The sequence below is a fragment of the Ctenopharyngodon idella genome, chromosome 3, assembly GCF_019924925.1.
Source record: "Ctenopharyngodon idella isolate HZGC_01 chromosome 3, HZGC01, whole genome shotgun sequence".
Lineage (NCBI taxonomy): Eukaryota > Metazoa > Chordata > Actinopteri > Cypriniformes > Xenocyprididae > Ctenopharyngodon > Ctenopharyngodon idella.
The window spans coordinates 15,016,380-15,041,444 of record NC_067222.1 but is presented as its reverse complement, the minus strand read 5'-3'; the positions used below and the strand labels follow the sequence as shown (position 1 = coordinate 15,041,444).

At 36.1% G+C, this 25,065-nt stretch overlaps 4 protein-coding genes across 23 annotated transcripts in view; 2 read left to right on the top strand and 2 right to left on the bottom strand.

The window, feature by feature from the left end:
• LOC127508063 (uncharacterized) overlaps positions 1-25,065 on the bottom strand; it is a 292,618-nt gene that overhangs the window by 208,983 nt on the left and 58,570 nt on the right. The window contains exons 1-3 of one of the 2 annotated variants that reach the window (XM_051885654.1): positions 10,203-10,348; positions 9,715-10,026; positions 9,280-9,570 (exon numbers count right to left, since the gene is read on the bottom strand). In XM_051885654.1, coding sequence (XP_051741614.1) covers positions 9,280-9,570; positions 9,715-10,026; positions 10,203-10,251 — 652 coding nt within the window. In that variant the 5' untranslated portion in view covers positions 10,252-10,348. Of the gene's footprint in view, positions 1-9,279; positions 9,571-9,714; positions 10,027-10,202; positions 10,349-25,065 lie in introns of those variants that run through there. The other variant, XM_051885650.1, reaches the window with a different exon arrangement.
• Positions 1-25,065, top strand: part of LOC127508050 (uncharacterized) — a 383,187-nt gene that overhangs the window by 320,484 nt on the left and 37,638 nt on the right. The window lies entirely within an intron of this gene.
• LOC127508069 (hepatocyte cell adhesion molecule-like) lies at positions 10,682-17,666 on the top strand. Of its 2 annotated transcripts, none has more exons than XM_051885666.1 (4): positions 10,682-10,915; positions 11,091-11,402; positions 16,966-17,253; positions 17,336-17,666. In XM_051885666.1, the coding sequence occupies exons 1-4, from the start codon at positions 10,867-10,869 to the stop codon at positions 17,491-17,493; spliced, it is 807 nt and encodes a 268-aa protein (XP_051741626.1). In that variant the 5' UTR covers positions 10,682-10,866; the 3' UTR covers positions 17,494-17,666. The 2 variants fall into 2 exon arrangements, with proteins under 2 accessions (XP_051741626.1, XP_051741627.1); XM_051885667.1 differs by having other exon boundaries at positions 17,340-17,466.
• The window catches only part of LOC127508065 (SLAM family member 5-like), a 45,619-nt gene continuing 42,606 nt past the window's right edge, over positions 22,053-25,065 (bottom strand). For 2 of the 4 annotated variants that reach the window (XM_051885658.1, XM_051885660.1), the window contains exons 2-6: positions 24,619-24,927; positions 23,991-24,275; positions 23,747-23,854; positions 22,808-22,872; positions 22,053-22,679 (exon numbers count right to left, since the gene is read on the bottom strand). In XM_051885658.1, the coding sequence (XP_051741618.1) occupies positions 22,626-22,679; positions 22,808-22,872; positions 23,747-23,854; positions 23,991-24,275; positions 24,619-24,927 (821 nt within the window). In that variant the 3' untranslated portion in view covers positions 22,053-22,625. The remainder of the gene's footprint in view (positions 22,680-22,807; positions 22,873-23,746; positions 23,855-23,990; positions 24,276-24,618; positions 24,928-25,065) is intronic. The other 2 variants (XM_051885659.1, XM_051885657.1) reach the window with 1 other exon arrangement.

Sequence of the window (25,065 nt, the reverse complement as noted above, 5' to 3'; positions counted from 1 at the left end):
GGCCTCCAAGGATCGGACTTGTTTGTTCAGCACATCCCACAGATGCTCGATTGGATTGAGATCTAGGGAATTTGGAGGCCAAGTCAACACCTCAAACTCGTTGTTGTGCTCCTCAAGCCATTCCTGAACCATTTTTGCTTTGTGGCAGAGCGCATTATCCTGCTGAAAGAGGCCACAGCCACCAGGGAATACAGTTTCCATGAAAGGGTGTACATGGTCTCAACAATGCTTAGGTAGGTGGTACGTGTCAAAGTAACATCCACATGGATGGCAGGACCCAAGGTTTCCCAGCAGATAATTGCCCAAAGCATCACACTGCCTCCGCCGGCTTGCCTTCTTCCCATAGTGCATCCTGGTGCCATGTGTTCCCCAGGTAAGAGACGCACACGCACCCGGCCATCCACGTGATGTAAAAGAAAACATGATTCATCAGACCAGGCCACCTTCTTCCATTGCTCCATGGTCCAGTTCTGATGCTCACGTGCCCACTGTTGGTGCTTTCAGACGTCTAGCCATCACAATTTGGCCCTTGTCAAACTCACTCAAATTCTTACACTTGCTCATTTTTCCTGCTTCTAACACATCAACTTTGAGGACAAAATGTTCACTTGCTGCCTAATATATCCCACCCACTAACAGGTGCCGTGATGAAGAGATAATCAGTGTTATTCACTTCACCTCTCAGTGGTTATAATGTTATGCCTGATCGGTGTACATTTATTTATTTATTTATTTATTTATTTATTCTGGAGATTTAAGTTGTAGAGGTCTAATTGAGTTTCATTGCTCACTATTAAAAATAATTTTCCAGTGCACTGCATTTCTGCTGGTTTTCACACTTCATCTCTCTCACACACATTCACATGCAAATACACACAAACATCACCTCCTTTTTGACACTTGTGGCTCCTGAGGGCATCAGTGACGTCTGAAACTGTTTATGAATGTCTGTTTTAGCAGAAACGTATTAAACCACAGTGTGTTTAAAGGTTAAAGTGTCTCTACACTTACAGTTCTTCTCTCTTATCGACTCTCAATTGATCACTTGCTACTATATTTGCACAAAAATGCATGTTTAGTCGATGTAAATCATTCAGATCGCTGCACTGAACTCATCTGTGGTTGTTTTGCTGTGGTGAGTCGGTTGACCGACACACCTGACGTCTGTGGTTTGGTTGAGTGTGGTTTGTGTGGACAGATCTCAACCAAACGACCAACTGAATCTGAGTTTAACAGCAGAAAGATGAATGTAGTGACACTTGATCAGGCCAAACATCTGTGGGTTCAACCGACATGTGTGAACAAATGTGCTCAAGTATATGTGATGAGAGATAAAGATCAAACTAAGAGCAGAGTGGAATATAAACTGAAGAAATGACTCAAGTTCACACATTTATTTTTGTCACCGTGTGATCAGTTTATTTTTCGTCTCATTTCACACTCATCGTTTTTTCCACTCCAGTGGTCAGCGTCTTCTTCGAACTGTTTAACAGTGTGTTTTCACCCACAGCCGTGATGAGATCGATGTTTGTCAGCTTTTAAAAGATATTTTTAAAGTTTAATTGTGAATTCACTGAATATTACACCAATTTATTCTTTTCATCTAATAGTTTTTCTTTTGAATGGTCTGGTAGTTTCTCTAGTGTTTATTATATGGATAAAAGTGTCTGCTAAATGATTAAATGTAAGTAAATCCAGAAGCAAAACGAAGTGGTTTAATATCTTAAAAAGCAGTGAATGTTATTGTAAGACTTGACTTTCCTGCTAAGACAAAAACTGAGATCAAGCGCCCTGCAATAAAGCTATAAAACTCATCTGGAGAGAAGATCTACACCGCCATTTGAAATTGGATTCAGATTAAACGTGCAGTTAAAGTAAAATTGAAACTAAATTCTAAAAACTGAGTGAACTTCACAAGGGTGCTCAAAAGACATACACGCATTACACCTTCGCCCAGACCGTTGGAATCCGTTTTTGGGCCGATGGGGGGTTCCTTACATTATTGTCAGTGGGATATTGTGTATGGATCTGTTATTCTCAGTGGTTATATCAGTCTTGGTGCTCATGTGAAGCTAAATCAAAACACCTGAAATAGTTTTTAACTGTGTTTACATGTATTTATTTTTCAAGACTAACAGAATAATTGTGTAAAATCAAATGAACAGTGAGTAGAATTGCATATGAAAAGGACAAGAAGGAGGCTGAAGAATTTAAAACTATATTAAAGCATTTTTATTTAAAATTGTACAAAAGGAGGCATGTAGAAAAATATGAAATATAGATATATCTTGCATATACACTTTTAAGAACTTCACACTGTAAAATGTCACAGAGAGAGAGAGAGAGAGAGAGCTGTCAGTGAAATAACACATTAGTTGGCGCTTCAACAGAGACAAACAAGACTGACAAATCTATTGAAAAGATGCTTTGTTCACGCCATGTCGTGATTACCGTTATTACGAGATGAGAAACACATGATTTTATTTGTTCATGTCATCAGATTCAGAATTATGTGCTTCTGTCACAACATTATTAATCCCAAAATGAATCTCCAGCAGTCAGGAAGAAGTTGGAGATCTCAGAAAATTACAAATTATAATTTACGGTAATTACAGTAATTATGATGTGGTGTGAACGTAACAAGCATAAATAAAATAATACACAAACACTGCTGAAAAGATTAAAATCCATCATTATTATGACATTATTAATGTATAATATTTGACCTTTTGACATGGACTGTGAACACCACAGCCATTAACTGACAAAAATCCTTCACAGAAACTTTATATTAAACAAAACACAAATAAAAGCACATTTGGAACAGCAGTGGGTTTTTTGTTGTTGTTGTTTTTTTGGCCAAAGTGATTTCATTTATTACTTATCCCTGTGTCTTAAAAAATTATGACTTAAAAAAAGGCTTAATATTACATAATTTGATCACAATTTAAAAATTAGAAAAAAATAAATATATATATACAGGTGCTGGTCATATAATTAGAATATCATCAAAAAGTTGATTTATTTAACTAATTACATTCAAAAAGTGAAACTTGTATATTATATTCATTCATTACACACAGACTGATATATTTCAAATGTTTATTTCTTTTAATTTTGATGATTATAACTGACAACTAAGGAAAATCCCAAATTCAGTATCTCAGAAAATTAGAATATTGTGAAAAGGTTCAATATTGAAGACACCTGGTGCCACACTCTAATCAGCTAATTAACTCAAAACACCTGCAAAGGCCTTTAAATGGTCTCTCAGTCTAGTTCTGTAGGCTACACAATCATGGGGAAGACTGCTGACTTGACAGTTGTCCAAAAGATGACCATTGACACCTTGCACAAGGAGGGCAAGACACTAAAAGTCATTGCAAAAGAGGCTGGCTGTTCACAGAGCTCTGTGTCCAAGCACATTAATAGAGAGGCGAAGGGAAGGAAAAGATGTGGTAGAAAAAAGTGTACAAGCAATAGGGATAATCGCACCCTGGAGAGGATTGTGAAACAAAACCCATTCAAAAATGTGGGGGAGATTCACAAAGAGTGGACTGCAGCTGGAGTCAGTGCTTCAAGAACCACTACGCACAGACATATGCAAGACATGGGTTTCAGCTGTCGCATTCCTTGTGTCAAGCCACTCTTGAACAACAGACAGCGTCAGAAGCGTCTCTCCTGGGCTAAAGACAAAAAGGACTGCACTGCTGCTGAGTGGTCCAAAGTTATGTTCTCTGATGAAAGTACATTTTGCATTTCCTTTGGAAATCAGGGTCCCAGAGTCTGGAGGAAGAGAGGAGAGGCACACAATCCACGTTGCTTGAGGTCCAGTGTAAAGTTTCCACAGTCAGTGATGGTTTGGGGTGCCATGTCATCTGCTGGTGTTGGTCCACTATGTTTTCTGAGGTCCAAGGTCAACGCAGCCGTATACCAGGAAGTTATAGAGCACTTCATGCTTCCTGCTGCTGACCAACTTTATGGAGATGCAGATTTCATTTTCCAACAGGACTTGGCACCTGCACACAGTGCCAAAGCTACCAGTACCTGGTTTAAGGACCATGGTATCCCTGTTCTTAATTGGCCAGCAAACTCACCTGACCTTAACCCCATAGAAAATCTATGGGGTATTGTGAAGAGGAAGATGCGATATGCCAGACCCAACAATGCAGAAGAGCTGAAGGCCACTATCAGAGCAACCTGGGCTCTTATAACACCTGAGCAGTGCCACAGACTGATCGACTCCATGCCACGCCGCATTGCTGAAGTAATTCAGGCAAAAGGAACCCCAACTAAGTATTGAGTGCTATACATGCTCATACTTTTCATGTTCGTACTTTTCAGTTGGCCAAGATTTCTAAAAATCCTTTCTTTGTATTGGTCTTAAGTAATATTCTAATTTTCTGAGATACTGAATTTGGGATTTTCCTTAGTTGTCAGTTATAATCATCAAAATTAAAAGAAATAAACATTTGAAATATATCAGTCTGTGTGTAATGAATGAATATAATATACAAGTTTCACTTTTTGAATGGAATTAGTGAAATAAATCAACTTTTTGATGATATTCTAATTATATGACCAGCACCTGTATATATATATTTTTTTTTTTTTCTAATTTTTAAATTGTGACCAAATTATGTAATATATATATATATATATATATATATATATATATATATATATATTATACACTTTTTCCACAATATTTGTAATTTTCTGTTGCTGTTTGGATGCAGTAAAACACAGAAAACATCTGGCTCAATACAAAACAAGTATTGGATGTCATTCAGCAAATATGATGCAGGCCGGTATTTATGTATAACTTCAAACTTATTGGGAAATCTTTCAAATGATCAAGATCTGATCAACGTCTCGAGACTCCTGCATACACCACATTATCCTCCTCTGTAGCTCTCTGAAAGAAAACACAAAAGCACCGTTCATCAATGTATTCATCACATTATTGGCACATCTATCAATCCTCTTTCCACAAGCACAGAAAATACAGCAGAAATACTTTTGTCAGCAATTTCCTCACAACGGGTCCCAAGTGTTTTGGAGAATGCAGGATATCCTTATAAAAAAGAAGTTTATTCAAGTGTGCTATTAGTATACTTCTTTTAAACTAAAAACAAGAGAGTATACTTTCAGTCTACTTTGTATGTGCTTCTCAGAAATATATGTAAAATCACATTAAAGTATACTTTATACAGAAAAAGTATATTTGGCCTATACTTCTACTCCAGCAATCCATGTTTTGTTGTTATATGCTAGGGGGCGCTATTAGGAAACTTCTGAATGAGAGATTGTTGGAGAGGTTGAAGGTTTTTAAATTGTTAGATATTTGTTTTGATACAAAACTTACATGGGCTGAACATATAAACAAAATAGTTGAGAAATGCCAGAAGGTGTTAAATGAGATGTGTAAGTGGAGTTTTTCTTCATTAAAAACTATTTATGTGACACTGATCTGATCTGTATTTACACTGAACAAAATTATAAATGCAACACTTTGTTTTTGCACCCATTTTTCATGAGCTGAACTCAAAGATCTAAGACTTTTTCTATGTACACAAAAGGCCTATTTCTCTCAAATATTGTTCACAGATCTGTCTAAATCTGTGTTAGTGAGCACTTCTCCTTTGCCGAGATAATCCATCCACCTCACAGGTGTTTCATATCAAGATGCTGATTAGACAGCATGATTATTGCACAGGTGTGCCTTAGGCTGGCCACAATAAAAGGCCCCTCTAAAATGTGCAGTTTTATCACACAGCACAATGCCACAAATGTCGCAAGTTTTGAAGGAGCATGCAATTGGCATGCTGACTGCAGGAACGTCCACCAGAGCTCTTGCTCGTGAATTGAATGTATATTTCTCTACCATAAGCCGTCTCCGAAGGCGTTTCAGAGAATTTAGCAGTACATCCAACCGGCCTCACAACCGCAGACCACGTGTAACCACACCAGCCCAGGACCTCCACATCCAGCATCTTCACCTCCAAGATCGTCTGAGACCAGCCACCCGGACAGCTGCTGCAACAATCGGTTTGTATAACCAAAGAATTTCTGCACAAACTGTCAGAAACCGTCTCAGGGAAGCTCATCTGCATGCTCGTCGTCCTCATCGGGGTCTCGACCTGACTGCAGTTCGTCGTCATAACCGACTTGAGTGGGCAAATGCTCACATTCGATGGCGTCTGGCACTTTGGAGAGGTGTTCTCTTCACGGATGAATCCCGGTTTTCACTGTACAGGGAAGATGGCAGACAGCGTGTATGGCGTCGTGTGGGTGAGTGGTTTGCTGATGTCAACGTTGTGAATCGAGTGGCCCATGGTGGCGGTGGGGTTATGGTATGGGCAGGCGTATGTTATGGGCAACGAACACAGGTGCATTTTATTGATGGCATTTTGAAGAGATACCGCGACGAGATCTTGAGGCCCATTGTTGTGCCATTCATCCACGACCATCACCTCATGTTGCAGCATGATAATGCACGGCCCCATGTTGCAAGGATCTGTACACAATTTCTGGAAGCTGAAAACATCCCAGTTTCTCGCCGGACATGTCACCCATTGAGCATGTTTGGGATGCTCTAGATCGGCTTATACGACAGCATGTTCCAGTTCCTGCCAATATCCAGCAACTTCGCACAGCCACTGAAGAGGAGTGGCCCAACATCCCACAGGCCACAATCAACAACCTGATCAACTCTATGCGAAGGAGATGTGTTGCACTGCGTGAGGCAAATGGTGGTCACACCAGATACTGACTGGTTTTCAGACCCCCCCCCCGGACCCCCCCAATACAGTAAAACTGCACATTTTAGAGTGACCAGCCTAAGGCACACCTGTGCAATAATCATGCTGTCTAATCAGCATCTTGATATCTGCCACACCTGTGAGGTGGATGGATTATCTCGGCAAAGGAGAAGTGCTCACTAACATAGATTTAGACAGATTTGTGAACAATACTTGAGAGAAACAGGCCTTTTGTACATAGAAAAAGTCTTAGATCTTTGAGTTCAGCTCATGAAAAATGGGGGCAAAAACAAAAGTGTTGCGTTTATAATTTTGTTCAGTGTATTTATGGTAGTGTGGTATATGATTCAGACTAAAAACACCTGTTAAACTAAAATATAAAATACAAACTCAAGCTAGAGACAGTGTTGTAGAGCGGTAAAGACGACACCCATTCCAGCTTTACAAGTCTTGTTAGGAGAGATGTCATTAGAAATTAGAAGGAAACAATTAATGATCAACTACTGGGCTAACTGACAGAGGAACATCCTATGAAAATGGTCTTACTGAAGTGCTGGGAACAAAATAAAAGGTGTAGAATAAGTTTTGGGTGGAGTTGTAAAATATATGCAGAAGAAAAACAGGTAAATAGTATCAAGATGAGAGCAACAGCTGTAATTTTGGAATGAAGAAGAGGATAAATTAGCAAAACAAGCGTTACAGAGAGAAACCAGAGATTCAAGTTCTATTAAAGTCAGAGATTAAGTTTTATTTTATAGTGATTGAAGAATGGCAAGTAAAGTATAATAATGGGGGAAAGGGTAGATTTCTTTACAGCTTATAATTAATGAAGTAAATCAAAAGATAAAATGTATAGATAAATCAAGGAAAGAAGATGTTATTTATAATATAACAATGTTAGGTCATTCAAATTTAAATAGCACACCTAAAATTACAGGGAAACATCCAAACGGATTATGTGAACAATGTCATGTTGAAGAAACAATACCTCATGTGATTCTTGAATGTATTAATTATGAACAAGAAAGGAACAATATGATAGAAGAAATAAAGAAAAAGTACAACAAGATAAACTGCTGGCTGGCAACTATTTAAAAAAATGCTGACGGGGAAAAAGTTCAAGTACAGTTAAAGGTATATTTCATGTATAAAATGTAATACTTAAATATTATATATTAAATATATAATATAATAAATACACATGGAAAAGTCTAGAGAAAAGCATAATGTAAAATTAATTAATTAAAAAATAAAAAATAGAACATTATTAAACATTAAATTAACATGAAAAAATTTAAGGAAAAATAAATTAAAAAATACATTAGATTAAAATAAGTAAATAAAGTGAAAAATGTTAAATTAATATTTGATAAAAATGTAAAAATTGAATAAAATTAAAATAATCTAGAATAAATTAAAATTAATTAGATATAAATAAATATATGGTGGTGTAAATTAAATAAATAATTTGTATTAAAGTAAAGAAATAAAAAGTTATTAAATGTTAAATTAACATGATTAAAATGTAAAAATGCAGAGAAAAACTGTAAAAGAATTAAAACAACAAATAAGATTAATCTAGAGAAAACTAAAAATGTAAAAAGAAAAAAAATCAATAAATTAGATTAAAATAAAAGAATAAAAATGTTATTACAATAAAATTATTAGTTATTAGTCTATTAAATTAATGATTAATATAAATAACATTTATTTTTAAATAAATAAATAATACATTTATCAGTATTATAGTGAGTAGAAAATAATGTAACTTCAGAGATATTTTAAGATTTATAATATTACATATTCCAGTATATTAAATGGGCAGATGCATTTTAAATTTCAGGATGGTGGTCCTTATTTCCTCATATTTCAGGATCCACTTCTGAAAGTGTGAAAAGCCTGATTTAGAGGATTCACTGCTGTATTTTAAAGTTGTGTGTCAGCGGACTAATGTTTGTGTGTCTCTAAATGATGGTCTACAGTGTAAATCCACAAACACATCTACTGCTTTATAAATATATGTTGAGCTGCTGCTGTGTGTGTGAATCATTAAACACACACACAAACACACACACACACACACACACACACACACACACACACACACACACACACAGTAAAATCAGACTGAAACAACACAGAGACACACCATACACTGAAATCAAAGATCTTACCGATTTATTTCTGTTTCTTCTGTTGAATGTGGGATCAGCGTAAGTGATCTCTTCAGCTTGAGTCTCTGTTTCAACAATAATGACAGAAACAAACACTCAGTGAAATGATGTTTGAGAATTATATACACACACATATACATACAGGTAATACTTGCCTTCTCTGTGTGTGTTTCTGTGTTTCCTGCAGATGCAGAAGATCCCGACAGCAGCAACAATCAACAGAGATCCAGCAGCAGCAGCAGCAGAGATCAGCACTGTCAGAGAGACTGGAGGACCTGAAAGAGACAGTCATTAGCCCAGATCAATGTGTGCAGAAACACCAGATATCATCAGTGAAGTACCTGCAGCACATGTGTGACAGAGTTGAGTGTTGTTGAGGTGTTGAGTCTGGTTTCTGATGGGATTGTTCAGCACACAGCTGTAGGAATCATCCACACACTCCAGATGGAGAAGAAGATCAGACCGGCTGCTGAGATCAGACACTCTGATGCTGGAGAATACACTGTTTCCTTTGAACCAGGAGAGAGTCACATGACTCACATTCACAGCTGAACACACCAATGAACATGATGATGATGATGATGAAGAATTTTGTGAAGAGTTACTGCTGATGACAGGAACAGGCAGACGAGCTGAAAACATGACAGAATAAATCAGATTCAGTAGAAATTACTGTGATCTTTTCCAGTTTATTGATATTAAAAATTGAAGCAGATAAATATTATACAATTGAATTATAATTAATAAATCAAACAGGATAGTAATCCTCTCCTCACCATAGACAGTGAGATTGATCGTGTTGATCGTGTCTGTTCTGCTGCTGGAGACTGTATAAAGTCCAGAGTCTGTGGTTCTGCTGTTGATGATGGTCAGAGATCCAGTCTGATCCAGTTTCAGTCTGTCTCTGAATCTCTCATCATCAATATCATAAAACACATTCTTGTTGTTCATTACTGTAGCTATGAGAATGTCACCAAACTTCCACTCGATCTCTTCATGTGTCTGTATTTGAGTGACACTAGAGTTCAGAGAGACTGATTCTCCCTCAGTCACTGACTCTGACTTCACTGCATCAGCAACAAACACACCTGAACACAAACACACATAATAACTCAAATTAATTCTTCACTCTGCACTAATTTCAATATACAAATCAACAAAAATATCTGACTATATTAAACTACAACTGGAAAATGAATGATGGATTAATATGTTTGTAGGCAAATGATAAAATAAACTGAAGTGAGGCCATAAAAATACTCACCAGCCTGACACAAGCACAAACTGATGAAAATAAACATTTTCTTCAGCATTTTATGAAATAGTTTGACAACAGAACTGTGATAATAGTCGTATCCTGACACTCGTGAAAACGTTGAATGTTTCTTAAAGCGGATGAATCTGCGGGTCTGTTGGAAAGTGGTTCAGTGAAACTAAACTCCTCCCTTCAGATACTGCCATGCCTTCTCAAAATGAGTTACAGAAAGGAGAGAATGGGAACTATTTCTAATAATATGACTGAAATATTATCCTTTATTAAAATGAATGATCAGTGACTCTTAAAAAAGATTCATGAACTGAACTGAGTGTGTCAGACTCGAGACGTTCAGACATTCAGAGGCTCTCCAGGAACAACATCACATCAAATTTAGAGACATTTTTGCCCCAAACCTCTATTTATTTCAGATGCTGGGATGTGTCCGTCAAGATCCAACAGGAATGAAATGACAGACTAATTCTGTTTTGAGAAAGAAAAAGTTCTTAAACTTAAAAGAATTACTGAAAAGGTCTGTCTGTGTGGGAGGAGCTACTGGACGAGTTTAAGTGCTGGGTTTCTCTGAAAATCTTCATTACACACTGGCAGAACAATCGACATTTGCAAGAGTGCAGGACTTGATTATTATAACATTTCTGAAACTGTTAAAAAAATGTTTGATATGTTAATTTTCTTCTGGTTGTTCTCCTGGAGTCTGACTGGTGAGTATTTTTATGGCTACACTTCTCTTTATATTATCATTTGTCCACATACAAGCCATTCTGATCATTCATTTTGCCTCTAATATTGTCAAGTTTTATCAGACTCACCAGAAGTACTTCTGTGAAAAATGAAGAAGACAAAAACTCCAAATGTGGTGTTTGTGTTTGTGTTCAGGTGTGTTTGTTGCTGATGCAGTGAAGTCAGAGTCAGTGACTGAGGGAGAATCAGTCTCTCTGAACTCTAGTCTCACTCAAATACAGACACATGAAGACATCGAGTGGAAGTTTGGGGACATTCTCATAGCTACAGTAATGAACAACAAGAGCGTGTTTTATGATATTGATGATGAGAGATTCAGAGACAGACTGAAACTGGATCAGACTGGATCTCTGACCATCATCAACAGCAGAACCACAGACTCTGGACTTTATACAGTCTCCAGCAGCAGCAGAGACACGATCAACACCATCAATCTCACTGTCTATGGTGAGGAGAGGATTACTTATTTTATATACAGTCCTAGTCAAGTTTACATAAACCTTGCAGAAACAAAATGCATGTTATTTTTGTCATTTATGTATGCTAAAAAAAAAAAAAAAACACCACCACCAACAACAACAAAAAACACCCCATGGATCATCTACTGATTCGTTGGCTCAACATCCATTACTTATAAAGATAAACAGATTAAACTAATCTATATATATATATATATATATATATATATACATACACTGTAAACCCTAATGCTCAAAATACTTAATTGTTTTAAGAAAGACAAACTTAAATTAAACAAATTAGTTCAGTTAAATGAACTGTTATGAGTATTTAGAAGTTTCTTTTTCTTTTGTGTTCACAGCACTGACATATTTTAAGTAAACTGAACTTTTATTGTTTTTAGTTGTATGAACTCATTTCTTTTAATTTAGGCTAATTTAAGTTTAACTAAAACTGGGCTGGGATTTCTATTTCCCAGCATGCTTTGTCCATGGCACTCGAAAGGGAGAGTAAATGCTAAAATTAAGTGTTATATAATGATGTTTTTTTGTTTGTTTGTTTGTTTGTTTGTTTGTTTGTTTTTTGTGCAAAATTAATGGATAAGGGAGATTTAGTAGTGATTAATGTTTTGTTATGCTAATTTAGAAGAGTATCTATAAATGTGGGTTTTTGGAGAGTTACCATCATGGTGACAAGTGGTGCATGTGGCTTGGTAAGTTACATGTTTTAAGTTGCTGTACTTGTTCAGTAAGTGCTATACCATGCTATTGTCAACATTTTAGCAAATTAACAAGTTGGCATTTTTTTTTTTATTTCCTTATTAGTGTTTACAGTGAAGTAAATAACTAACACAAAAATGTAAACTAAAAGGTGAACATAAGGGTATGCATGAAGTAAATGAAAAAACATAAGTAACATCAACTAGCATTACAACTTGGTTAGAATTAAGTTAACCTAACTTAAAATTTGACGTATTTGTGAGCTGCGTGATATGCTCTATCCAGCCAATGAGCAAAGCTGGAGCCATTTTGAAGTGATGTGATGAAGACAGCGAGAACTGCGTCAGGTAAACTGTCTATAAAGAAATTAAGTAAAATATTAGAGCTTGACTTTTTAAACATTCATTAACACACATTTATTTTTAGAGGGGTATATTCCTAAACTGGAAGCACAACGCAATGTTTTTTGAAGGTTAATGTGGTGAAGATGGTGAAAGAAGGTAAGCTATAGTTTAGCTTTATAGTAATGAAATAAAATATGAGTGTGTTGTCTAATGTCCAGTCATTTATTTCATTTGTAGTCATGGGGATTTGCTTAAATCCTTGCTTAAATGCATACTGTTTGCATGTATTCATGAAGATTGCATTAGATAAAAACTAACCAGGGTTGGGAAGGTTACTTTTAAAATGTATTTCACTACAGATCACAAAATACATGCTTTAAAAAATGATTTGTAACGTATTTCGTTACATTACCCACGTTTTTACAACTTAATACTTTAGAATACTTTGAAATACTGATAAGTATGTAACACAAAAACATGGTAATTGCAAGTTTTTATCTCACAATTCTGACTTTTTTCTTAGAATTGCATGATATAAAGTTGAAATTACAAGTTCAAAATTCAGAAATGTGATATAAACTTGCAATATTGAGAAAAGAAGTCAGAATTCTAAGGATAAAAAACTTTTTGAGGAAAAAATGTCAGAATTATGATAAAAACTCATAATTTTCCAGAAAAAAGTCAGAAATGCGAGAAAACAAGTCAGAATTGTGAGATATAAACTCGCAATTGTGAGAAAAAAAGTCAGAGCTTTTATCACGCAATTCTGACTTTATAACTTGTAATTGTGAGTTTAAATCTCACAATTGTGAGGAAAAAAGTCAGAATTGTGAGATAAAAAGTCACAATTACCTGTTTTCACAACTACAGGGGACTCACAATCAACTATCACAAAATATGAAAACAGTCGTGGATCATCCAGTAATGACAGGACAGTTAAGATTCAAGGGTATGGACATTTTTTAATGGAGCAATTTTTATAAATTCAGTCATTTTGTCTTGTTGAGTATGTAAACATCTGTTATGTGAAAAAGCTTATTCAAGACAGTACTAAATAACATTTTTATGATCCCTATTATTTTGTTAAAATTATTAAAATGCTGCATATTCTGCAAGGGTTATGAAACTTAAGAGCAGAAATGTAACTTAGGATGCTTTTGCAGTGTCAGAGTTAGAGAATAACTAATTTTTTACATGAATTGCCCGTCACAGTTTACATTCATGTTTAAATGAAATAAATGACATTAAAATTCAAAGTAATCACTCTGGTAATCTAACACTTTTCGAATGTAACTGTAATTTGATTAACCTTCCATTTAAAATGTAACTAATGAAATACAGTTACTCAAATGTTGGATATTTAAATACATAACTGAGTTACATGTATTTCGTTACTCCCCAACCCTGGCACTAACACATATGCATTGAGTTTTCACTCAGCTCCAAAAAGAGTATAAGCTAGCCTAATTATATTTTGTGTTGTTCAATACTGTTGTTTTTCTCTCAGTTCATCTTAGTGTGAACAGTTGTGGAGCAAAAATAGCAGGATATGGTGGATCCTGTTAGAACAATTTCTGGAGGTAACAATTTTTGTTAATTTCACACTTGACTATTAATTGTTTTTTAAAAAATGGCTTTGCCATTTTTGCCAGTTGAACCTGCATATTTTCTGCATTTTGGGTGATTTGTCTGCTTTAAAGACATATTTTTCTCAGTCAGTTTAGATATAAAAGCTTGTGTGTATCCACCATAAAAATCAACTTTTTGTTTCATGTACTTCTCAGACCAAACCTGTTCAGATATACAGAGAAGTTGATTCAGTGTTTAATGTTGTACCTCTCTGACAACACTGATGATCTCATCAGGCATCACCAGGTGAGTGTCTGAACACATCTAACACTATATATGGCAGTGGTTTTTAATCCTGGTCTTGGGGACCCCTGTTCTGCACATTTTTGCATCTCTACCTTATTTAACACTTATTGATTCAGATCATCAGCTCGTCTGGAGAGAGCTCCATGAACTCAGCTGAGCGTGTCAGATAAGAGAGAGATAAGTCCTTGTCGACAGTAACTGTTTCTCATGGGGACGTAAGGTATTTTCAGCATTTACAGGGGATGGTTGGTGATTATATTGCTGCCCGAATCCAGAATGTCAGTGTTTTTCTCTCACCACCCACATAAAAAATGCCTGACCGAACTGCCTACTGTTTTTTGACAGTTACCAAGGTCATCTGGTAATTTAATGCCGTCCGAATCAACATCTCTGAGTTTACAAGAACAGATTGATACGAAATTCACTGTTTAAATCTTTTTTGCACTGTATAAGTGTTGAGTTTCACTGTAATTTGCATCCATTTAAAAGATACATTTAATACAGAAATGTTGGAAAGTATTTACAAAAGCAATATTTCATCACCGCTCCACCACAGCGGAGGGAAGATGTTAAGAACAAAAGGAGAAAGAGAAGTAAAGCACATAACATTTAAAATGGGCCATTGTTAAATACCATTTTAAAATATGTATTATGTAAAATTGCATGCAATAAAAATATAAACAAAGCAGCTTTATGCTTAGATCCTATAAATAAGAGGCTGCATTAACTTATTCCCACTAAATTCCCCATTTTTAAAATGACATCATTTTGAGATAAAATGAGATAAAAGAAAACCATTTCAGCTATAGCACATCTATTTTATTATTTTAAGCAGATTTAAATAATTAAATAATAAACAGGATTTTATTACATTGCACATGAAATTATTCTCATTATTCCAAGCATATGACATTTCATTTACAGCAGACAATCATGCGCGCATGTTCCTACAAAACTTTCATCACTGAAGTGCCATGCAAATTTATTTTTACAGACGTCCACATGAGAAACAATTACCGTCTGAATAGGGCTATACAAAATGTTCAGAGCGGTATTTGTTCTGGTATTTGTTTGATTTGCATCAACATGCAGACGGGAGGAAGATTGTCAAATAGTAAAAATACACTCCAAATTTTCCATGATATGCACATTTGGGATAAAAAGAACACTTATAATAGCAAAACAACCTATTTGCAAAGTAGCATAAATCACATTGATTCATTTTACAATCCTACTAGCCTGTTATTTAGAAAAAAAAAAAAAAAAACTTCCGGTGAGGGAGCTGGTGTGTTGAGTGAAATTGGCACTCCCTGTAATGCAGTTTCAAGGTTAACGATCATTCATTTAAATGACAGTGGATCATGGGATTAACACCCCTACTTCAAACCTCAATAATCAACTTAATAATGGCAGTAAATAAATTTCACCCCAAATAAAGCAGAAATGAAACAAACTTTAACATTTATTTATTAAATATAAAGGTGTTTTCTTGATATTTCAAAACATTGTAACTCATTTTGTGTTATATAAATGTTTTACAGTGGGAAAAATATAAAACAATCTGGAACTACAAACTAATGTTGTAAGTAAATACACATTTGCTATCTTTTGCATAATCATGGTGACCTTGAGGAACTGGAACAGCACACACACTGAGGAATATCACTTTTTTTTTTCAGAAGTACTACAGTCATTATTTTTTGTTTCAGATGATATAAGTCGTTGTTTCCTGAGTAGTATTGCAATCTTTGTCAAAAAACCTAAAATGCTTTATTTCTGTACTAATTGTGTGAAAACCTTTTGTTGAAATGCTGTCCAAAAATGAAGTAAAATGCTTTGTTTTCTGCTAATTGTATGTTTTGTGTTTATTCTAAAGACATTTAATGTACTGGAACAGTACAGTAAGTTTTAATTTACATTTTTAACTTGTTTCAACTTTTTTATGTAAATAAGCTTAAATGTTAAGTTAACACAACTTGCTATTACTTAGTAGTTTGAACTGGTGTTTTTAAGTAAAAAATGTTGAGTAAACAAATATATTTAAGTACACAAAGGTTTTTTTGTTAGTTTTGCATAAAATTGCTTCAAGTTGGATTTACAAAAATGGTGCATATGTATTTTAAGTAAATCCAAAACATCGTATTTGGCAATAATGACACAGTATTAATAACCACTTGTATGTACATTTTTGAACAATGCCATTTTTTTTTTTTTTAATTCAGCTATTATTTTGTCTTACGGATTATGTCTATGTAAACATTTCTGTAAACTTATTCAAGACAGTGCTAAATAAAAAATAGCATGGAATTTTTTTATGATCCCTTTTATTTTGGTTATAAATTTATTTTATTTTCAGTATGATAATAAATGTTGTAAAAGCCTCTACGTGCCATCTGAAATTTTCTGATAAAATGATCATTTTTATCAGGCTCCTGTGTTTAGGTTCAGTTATTTCATTTTAAAAGCAATCAAAAAGATGGCACTTAGAAGCTTTTTCATCTGAAGTCTTCATTTTATAAGTATGGTTTCTTTAAATCAAGAAATATCAATGCCCTGACAAATATCACAGCTATTTTACATTCTGAATTAAATTTATTCTCCAATATTTTCCAGCTCGTCTGCCTGTTCCTGTCATCAGCAGAGACTGTTCATCTTCATCATCATCATCATCATCATGTTCATTGGTGTGTTCAGCTGTGAATGTGAGTCATGTGACTCTCTCCTGGTTCAAAGGAAACAGTTCATTGTCCAGCATCAGTGTGTCTGATCTCAGCATCAGTCTCTCTCTACCTCTGGAGGTGGAATATCAGGATAGAAACACCTACAGCTGTGTGATCAACAATCCCATCAGCCATCAGATCAAACATTTCAACATCACTGAACTCTGTCACACATGTGCAGGTATATCAGCAGCACTATATATTTCTTTTCACAAACTAATCAAAATATCTATTTTAACGTTGCTTATTTCTTGTCTCACAAGAGAGTATCCACTGTTGTGGCTTTACTGAAGCTGTGATCCGATTGGCTCTCTCTGCTCTGGTGGGCGTGGCTACTGTGGTTGTTCTGGTTTATGACATCAGATCCAGAAGTCTTCAACAGAAGAAGAGCGTCCAGAAATATCCATCAAACTCCGATTAATCTCTCAGGAAGATGGAGATCATCTGGAATGACTGGAGATATTATATTATATTACAAGAAATCTTTTGAGTAAATAGCATTCATGAACAGACAGACAGACAGACAGACAGACAATTTAAAGGGTTAGTTCACCCAAAAATGAAAATAATGTAATTTATTACTCACCCTTATGCCGTTCAACACCCGTAAGACCTTCATTCATCTTCAGAACACAAATTAAGATATTTTTGTTGAAATATGATGGCACCATGAGGCCTGCATAGCCAGCAATGACATTTCCTCTCTCAAGATCCATAAAGTTACTAAAAACATATTTAAATCAGTTCATGTGAGTACAGTGGTTCAATATTAATATTATAAAGCGATGAGAATATTTTTGGTGTGCCAAAAAAACAAAATAACGACTTATATAGTGATGGCCGATTTCAAAACACTGCTTCAGGAAGATTCAGAGCGTTATGAATCAGCGTGTCAAATCATGATTCAGATCGCATGTCAAACCGCCAAACGGCTGAAATCATGATTCATAACGCTCCGAAGCTTCCTGAAGCAGTGTTTTGAAATCGGCCATCACTAAATAAGTCATTATTTTGTTTTGTTTTTTAGCTCACCAAAAATATTCTCGTCACTTAATAATATTAATATTGAACCACTGTACTCACATGAACTGATTTAAATATGTTTTTAGTAACTTTACGGATCTTGAGAGAGGAAATGTCATTGCTGGCTATGCAGGCCTCACTGAACCATCGGTTTTCAACAAAAATATCTTAATTTGTGTTCCGAAGATGAACGAAGGTCTTACGGGTGTGGAACGACATGAGCGTGAGTAATAAATTACAGAATTTTCATTTTTGGGTGAACTAACCCTTTAAGTCAGGGGTTTTCAAACCTGTCCTGGAGTAGCACCAGCACTGCACATTTTGTATGTCTCCCTTATCTATCACAACTGATTCAACTCATTAGTTCATTAGTAGAAACTGCAAGACCTGAAATGGGTGTGTCAGATAAAAGAGACAAACAAAATGTGCAGGGCTGGGGGTACTCCAGGACAAGTTTGAGAACCACTGATTTGAGTCAAATGTTAATTCATTTTATCAAATCTTAACAGTCCTTTAAAAAATTAAAAATACAGTATACATTTTAGAACAGGATAACGTACAACATCATCCTGAAAACATCCAAAGAAGTATCAGTCACTGGTAATACATGTAATATAGATTAAAAAAATTCATCTGAATACACAATTATGTTTAAATGATCTGAAGAAAAGGAGGATGTCTTGTGTTTCCAGACCTGTAGTTACAACATCTACCAGCAATAGGATCTACTGAAAATATATACAGTATAGTTCTTGTATTATAGAGAAAAATGTTATGTGGAAACCATTCCATGAATACACATAACCTTCACTATGATAAATATTAAACACATTTAATCTCAGTTCAGTAAGGAAATTACCTGCTGGGACAGAAAATAAAGTTTGTTGATATCAAGACTAGGATCAGGCTGTGATCACATAAAATAATGTGTTGTTTTCTATGTTCAGTCACTAGTAGGCGCTACATCAGGGTCTGTATGAGAGACTCACTGTCTGAGAGAGTCATGTTGATTCATCAGAATTCAATCGTCTCCTCAGTCTCAAATTTTTGGCAAAACAACACAAGCACAGATGATGGTTTAGACCCTGTAGCACTCATTATATTTCAAGAGCACAGCTCTATAATATTCAAAAATGTTTAAAAGAAGCAAATTTAAATGTATTTGTTCAGTATTAAAAACAAAATTTGCCATGCACTGGTCAGTTTCTGCTCTGGTTTTCACACTTCATCTCTCTCTCACACATTCACATGCATAAAAGCAGAAGTAACTGCAGCTTTTGACACTTTTAGCTCCTGAGAGTTTCGGTGTCATGAAAGAATGATTATTAACATTTATTTTATCAGAAGAGCATTAAACTGTAGCGTGTAAATCATTAAAGTGTCTCTAAACAAGGGGTGTCCAAACTTTTTGCTGGAGGTCCACTGCTCAAATCCAGTTCAGATTAAATCTGGACCAGCTAATCAAGTATTTCAGACACACTAGAATCTTCTAGGCAAGAGTTTGAGTGGAACTAAACTCTGCAGTTTATTGTTTGAGGGATTCAGAGTAACACTGACTGAACTAAACAATGATTTTAACAGCTGAAGGACATTGAGTGGAAAATAAGCTGAAGAACAGAGTCAACAGACTAATGTTTACTTAAGTTATCTTTGCAACTTTGAGAGTGACTGTGGTCAGTTAATTTTTTTCAATTAATTTTTAGAACATTAGAACATCAACAGAACATTTGTCTGTTCTATTTTAATCATTAAAATTTCAGAGGATCAGCATTCTCCCCTAAAAGTGATCAGGCAGGGATCAAAATTGCTCATAACTCCTAAAGTCTCAGGCTAAAGTGTCTTATGTTGTTGAAATTCTTGGCTCAAGACGGATTCATACTTGATCATCCTGGCTAAATTTCATGCTTCACGCCTTCTTCATGTTTTTCAGGTGCTTAAAGGATTGTACACTGAACAAAATTATAAACGCAACACTTTTGTTTTTGCCCCCATTTTTCATGAGCTGAACTCAAAGATCTAAGACTTTTTCTATGTACATAAAAGGCCTGTTTCTCTCAAATATTGTTCACAGATGTGTCTAAATCTGTGTTAGTGAGCGCTTCTCCTTTGCCGAGATAATCCATCCACCTCACAGGTGTGGCAGATATCAAGATGCTGATTAGACAGCATGATTATTGCACAGGTGTGCCTTAGGCTGGTCACTCTAAAATGTGCAGTTTTACTGTATTGGGGGGGTCCGGGGGGGGGGGGTCTGAAAACCAGTCAGTATCTGGTGTGACCACCATTTGCCTCACGCAGTGCAACACATCTCCTTCGCATAGAGTTGATCAGGTTGTTGATTGTGGCCTGTGGGATGTTGGTCCACTCCTCTTCAGTGGCTGTGCGAAGTTGCTGGATATTGGCAGGAACTGGAACATGCTGTCGTATACGCCGATCCAGAGCATCCCAAACATGCTCAATGGGTGACATGTCTGGTGAGTATGCTGGCCATGCAAGAACTGGGATGTTTTCAGCTTCCAGGAATTGTGTACAGATCCTTGCAACATGGGGCCGTGCATTATCATGCTGCAACATGAGGTGATGGTCGTGGATGAATGGCACAACAATGGGCCTCAGGATCTCGTCACTGTATCTCTGTGCATTTAAAATGCCATCAATAAAATGCACCTGTGTTCGTTGCCCATAACATACGCCTGCCCATACCATAACCCCACCGCCACCATGGGCCACTCGATCCACAACGTTGACATCAGCAAACCACTCACCCACACGACGCCATACACGCTGTCTGCCATCTGCCCTGTACAGTGAAAACCGGGATTCATCTGTGAAGAGAACACCTCTCCAAAGTGCCAGACGCCATCAAATGTGAGCATTTGCCCACTCAAGTCGGTTATGACGACGAACTGCAGTCAGGTCGAGACCCCGATGAGGACGACGAGCATGCAGATGAGCTTCCCTGAGACGGTTTCTGACAGTTTGTGCAGAAATTCTTTGGTTATGCGAACCGATTGTTGCAGCAGCTGTCCGGGTGGCTGGTCTCAGACGATCTTGGAGGTGAAGATGCTGGATGTGGAGGTCCTGGGCTGGTGTGGTTACACGTGGTCTGCGGTTGTGAGGCCGGTTGGATGTACTGCTAAATTCTCTGAAACACCTTTGGAGACGGCTTATGGTAGAGAAATATACATTCAATTCACGAGCAAGAGCTCTGGTGGACATTCCTGCAGTCAGCATGCCAATTGCACGCTCCTTCAAAACTTGCGACATTTGTGGCATTGTGCTGTGTGATAAAACTGCACATTTTAGAGTGGCCTTTTATTGTGGCCAGCCTAAGGCACACCTGTGCAATAATCATGCTGTCTAATCAGCACCTTGATATGAAACACCTGTGAGGTGGATGGATTATCTCGGCAAAAGAAGAAGTGCTAACTAACACAGATTTAGACACATCTGTGAACAATATTTGAGAGAAATAGGCCTTTTGTGTACATAGAAAAAGTATTAGTTCTTTGATCTTTGAAAAATGGGGGCAAAAACAAAAGTGTTGGGTTTATAATTTTGTTCAGTGTATATCACACAATTTCGCACAACATTCATACCACATGGTAGAAATCATTCTGAGCAACTTTGCCTCTGTCAATCAAATTGTTCATTAAATATTGGAGATTATTTCACATATTTCAAGTCTTTCACAAACTTGTCCTACGCTTTTGGCTCAACCTCCATAAATGTTAAATAGCATTAAAACATATAGCCTATATATTTCCTAGTAAATTGCTTGTGTTGGCTCAAAACGGTCTTTTCCTTTTATGATCCGAGTGGTTACATGCTTGTTAAAGAAAACGTTTATTTGTTCCCCAGTAATTGCTGCTTGCAGCTATATTTCTTCTTAGTTTTTAATTTTACAATTTTTTTCCCCACTTCAGTGGTCAGCATCTTCCTAGAACCATTTAACAGTGTGTTTTATGTATTTATTTATTTTGTATTTACAACAAAATACAGAGCAAAAGAAGCAATACACTACAAAAAGGGCGTAAAGAGGTATAAGTGTCAAAGCAATAAAATATGAAGATTTTGAAATAAACGACTTGCATATAAACATTTTACACTTTAAAACATCACAGAGAGAGAGCTGTGAAAGAACATGTTCACTGAGGTGACGCTCAATCAGGTTCATACAGGCTCCAGCAGAGAAATACAAAACTGTCTGAACACATTAACAGAACAGAATCTGAAAACAGTACAAACATACACACAACAAGAGCACTGCTCAGAGCCCTGGAATAAAACCAGTCATTTCCTTTTTTGAATGATTTCACCACACTTGTGTGAGAGTTAGATTTTCAGGTTAACTTCTGATTTCTGTAAACTAGATCACATCACTTGTGTGTGATTCCTGTGACATAAAATACACATATATCATTATATTCACACAGAATAATATAACCACTCTAATATAGTAATCCACGTCCTTTCCCATTTTTGGATCTTTGGGTTTTAGAAAGCTGGCTCAACAGGAGCACATTTCTATCAGTGTCGCATGACGACTCCTGCGTACACCACATCCTCCTCCTCTTGAGCTCTCTGTAAGAAAACACACCACAGATGTAGTTATCATTTATTTTTAACTTATACATACAAATACACATCTAAATCAGATCAGACGTATTGCTCAAATAATACACACACATACACAGAAATAAAGTTCATACCGATTTCTGTGCTCTTCGTTTGTAGAACGTGGGATCAGCGTATGTGATTTCTTCACCGCTCTGAACTGCTTCAACAAAAATGACAAATAAAGAATTATTGTTGCTTTTTCTGCAGCACTGATTTTCATTATTTTAATATTATAATACAGGGCTGTGGGATGCTTGATTCTGATTGGTTGAAGTGTAAGGTATGAACCATGGTTTTAATAATGAATAATAAAAAAATAAATAAATAAATAAAAAACATGAATCATGTAGTTAAATGATGGTAACCACAAATTAACCATTGTTTAACTGTTTTTTTTTTTTTTTTTTGGTCATACAAATGTGCCAAAAAAACAACAGCAACAAACAACAACAACAACAACAACAAAAAAAAAACATGGTTTTACTATGATAAGGTACTTACTACTTAGTATACTTTACTATGATAATAGTATAATAGGTATAATAGTAACCAAATTAGTCTGCACATCGATGGCTCCATTACTAGCTCTTAAATGACATGTTGGAATTAGTAATGGAGGTTTGGGATGAGATGCGTCAGAAATTAGGCCTATATACAAGATCGCATTAAAGGGATAGTTTAGCCAATAAATAAATAAATAAATAAATAAATTCTGTCAGTATTTGTTCACCCTCCAGTTGATCCAAGCTTGTATGAATTTCCTTCTTCTGATGAAAACAGTAGAAGATATTTTAAAGATTGTGGGTAACCAAACATTCATTGACTTCTACAGTATTTTTCCCCACACTATGGAAGTCAACAGCTACTGCCAACTGTTTGGTTTCCCACATTTTTCAAAATATCTTCTACTGTGTTCATTAGATGACAGACATTCATATGGTCTCATACAGTCATGACTTCTAGCAGGGAAACTTACTGTTCCTTTAAAAACTTGTATTTGTACAGATATCTCAGCAGTAGGGAATACTTGCCCTCTTGGTGTGTTTTCTTCCTGCAGATCCAGAAGATCCCGACAGCAGCTACAATCAACAGAGATCCAGCAGCAGCAGAAATCAGTCCAGTGATCAACGAGGATTCGCCTTGATACAGAGTAGACACAATGAAGGGTTAAAGTGAATGAATCTGTCAATCTAACCTTCAACAAACACTATATCTGAACTACAGAACTTCAAAGATCAGTTCAGCAAACGAACAAATATATCAGCGCTGTCGTACCTGCAGCACATGTGTGACAGAGTTCAGTGATGTTGAGATGTCTGGTCTGGTTTCTGATGGGATTGTTCAGCACACAGCTGTAGGTGTTTTGATCCTCATATTCCACCTCCAGAGGTAGAGAGAGACTGATGCTGAGATCAGACACACTGATGCTGGGCAATGAACTGTTTCCTTTGAACCAGGAGAGAGTCACATGACTCACATTCACAGCTGAACACACCAATGAACATGATGATGATGATGATGAAGAACAGTCTCTGCTGATGACAGGAACAGGCAGACGAGCTGGAAAATGTGAGAGAATAAAGATAAGAGTGGCACTGAAAAGTTGGAGTTGAATTAAGAGATGTAAGCATGATTAAGCATGCAAATTTGAAGTTAATCATTTGAGAATATTTTTATAATGCATCATTTACAATTAAGCCGTAATTAAATTTGCAGGACTATTGAAAAAAGTTATTCAGCTGTATAAAATACTATGTAATTAGCCTTTACAAAGAAGTCAGCAATGTTAATTCAGGTTTAACATTATTAATATGCTTTTTTTTTTTTTTTTTAAATCTATAGCCAAAACTGAACATTAAAGAAACACCCAAATCATCAAACAGGATAGTAATTCTCTCCTCACCATAGACAGTGAGATTGATCGTGTTGATCGTGTCTCTGCTGCTGTAGACTGTATAAAGTCCAGAGTCTGTGGTTCTGCTGTTGATGATGGTCAGAGATCCAGTCTGATCCAGTTTCAGTCTGCCTCTGAAACTCTCATCATCAATATCATAAAACACGCTCTTGTTGTTAATTACTGTAGCTATGAGAATGTCACCAAACTTCCACTCGATCTCTTCATGTGTCTGTATTTGAGTGAGACTAGAGTTCAGAGAGACTGATTCTCCCTCAGTCACTGACTCTGACTTCACTGCATCAGCAACAAACACACCTGAACACAAACACAAATCACTCTGGAGAGTCACCGGATTTGGAGTTTTTCTCAATTCGAAACAGGGGCGGTGCCAGAGAATTTTGAACTAGAGGTCAGCATAAGATTTCTTGCTGAGCGGGATTAAATTTTGAATGA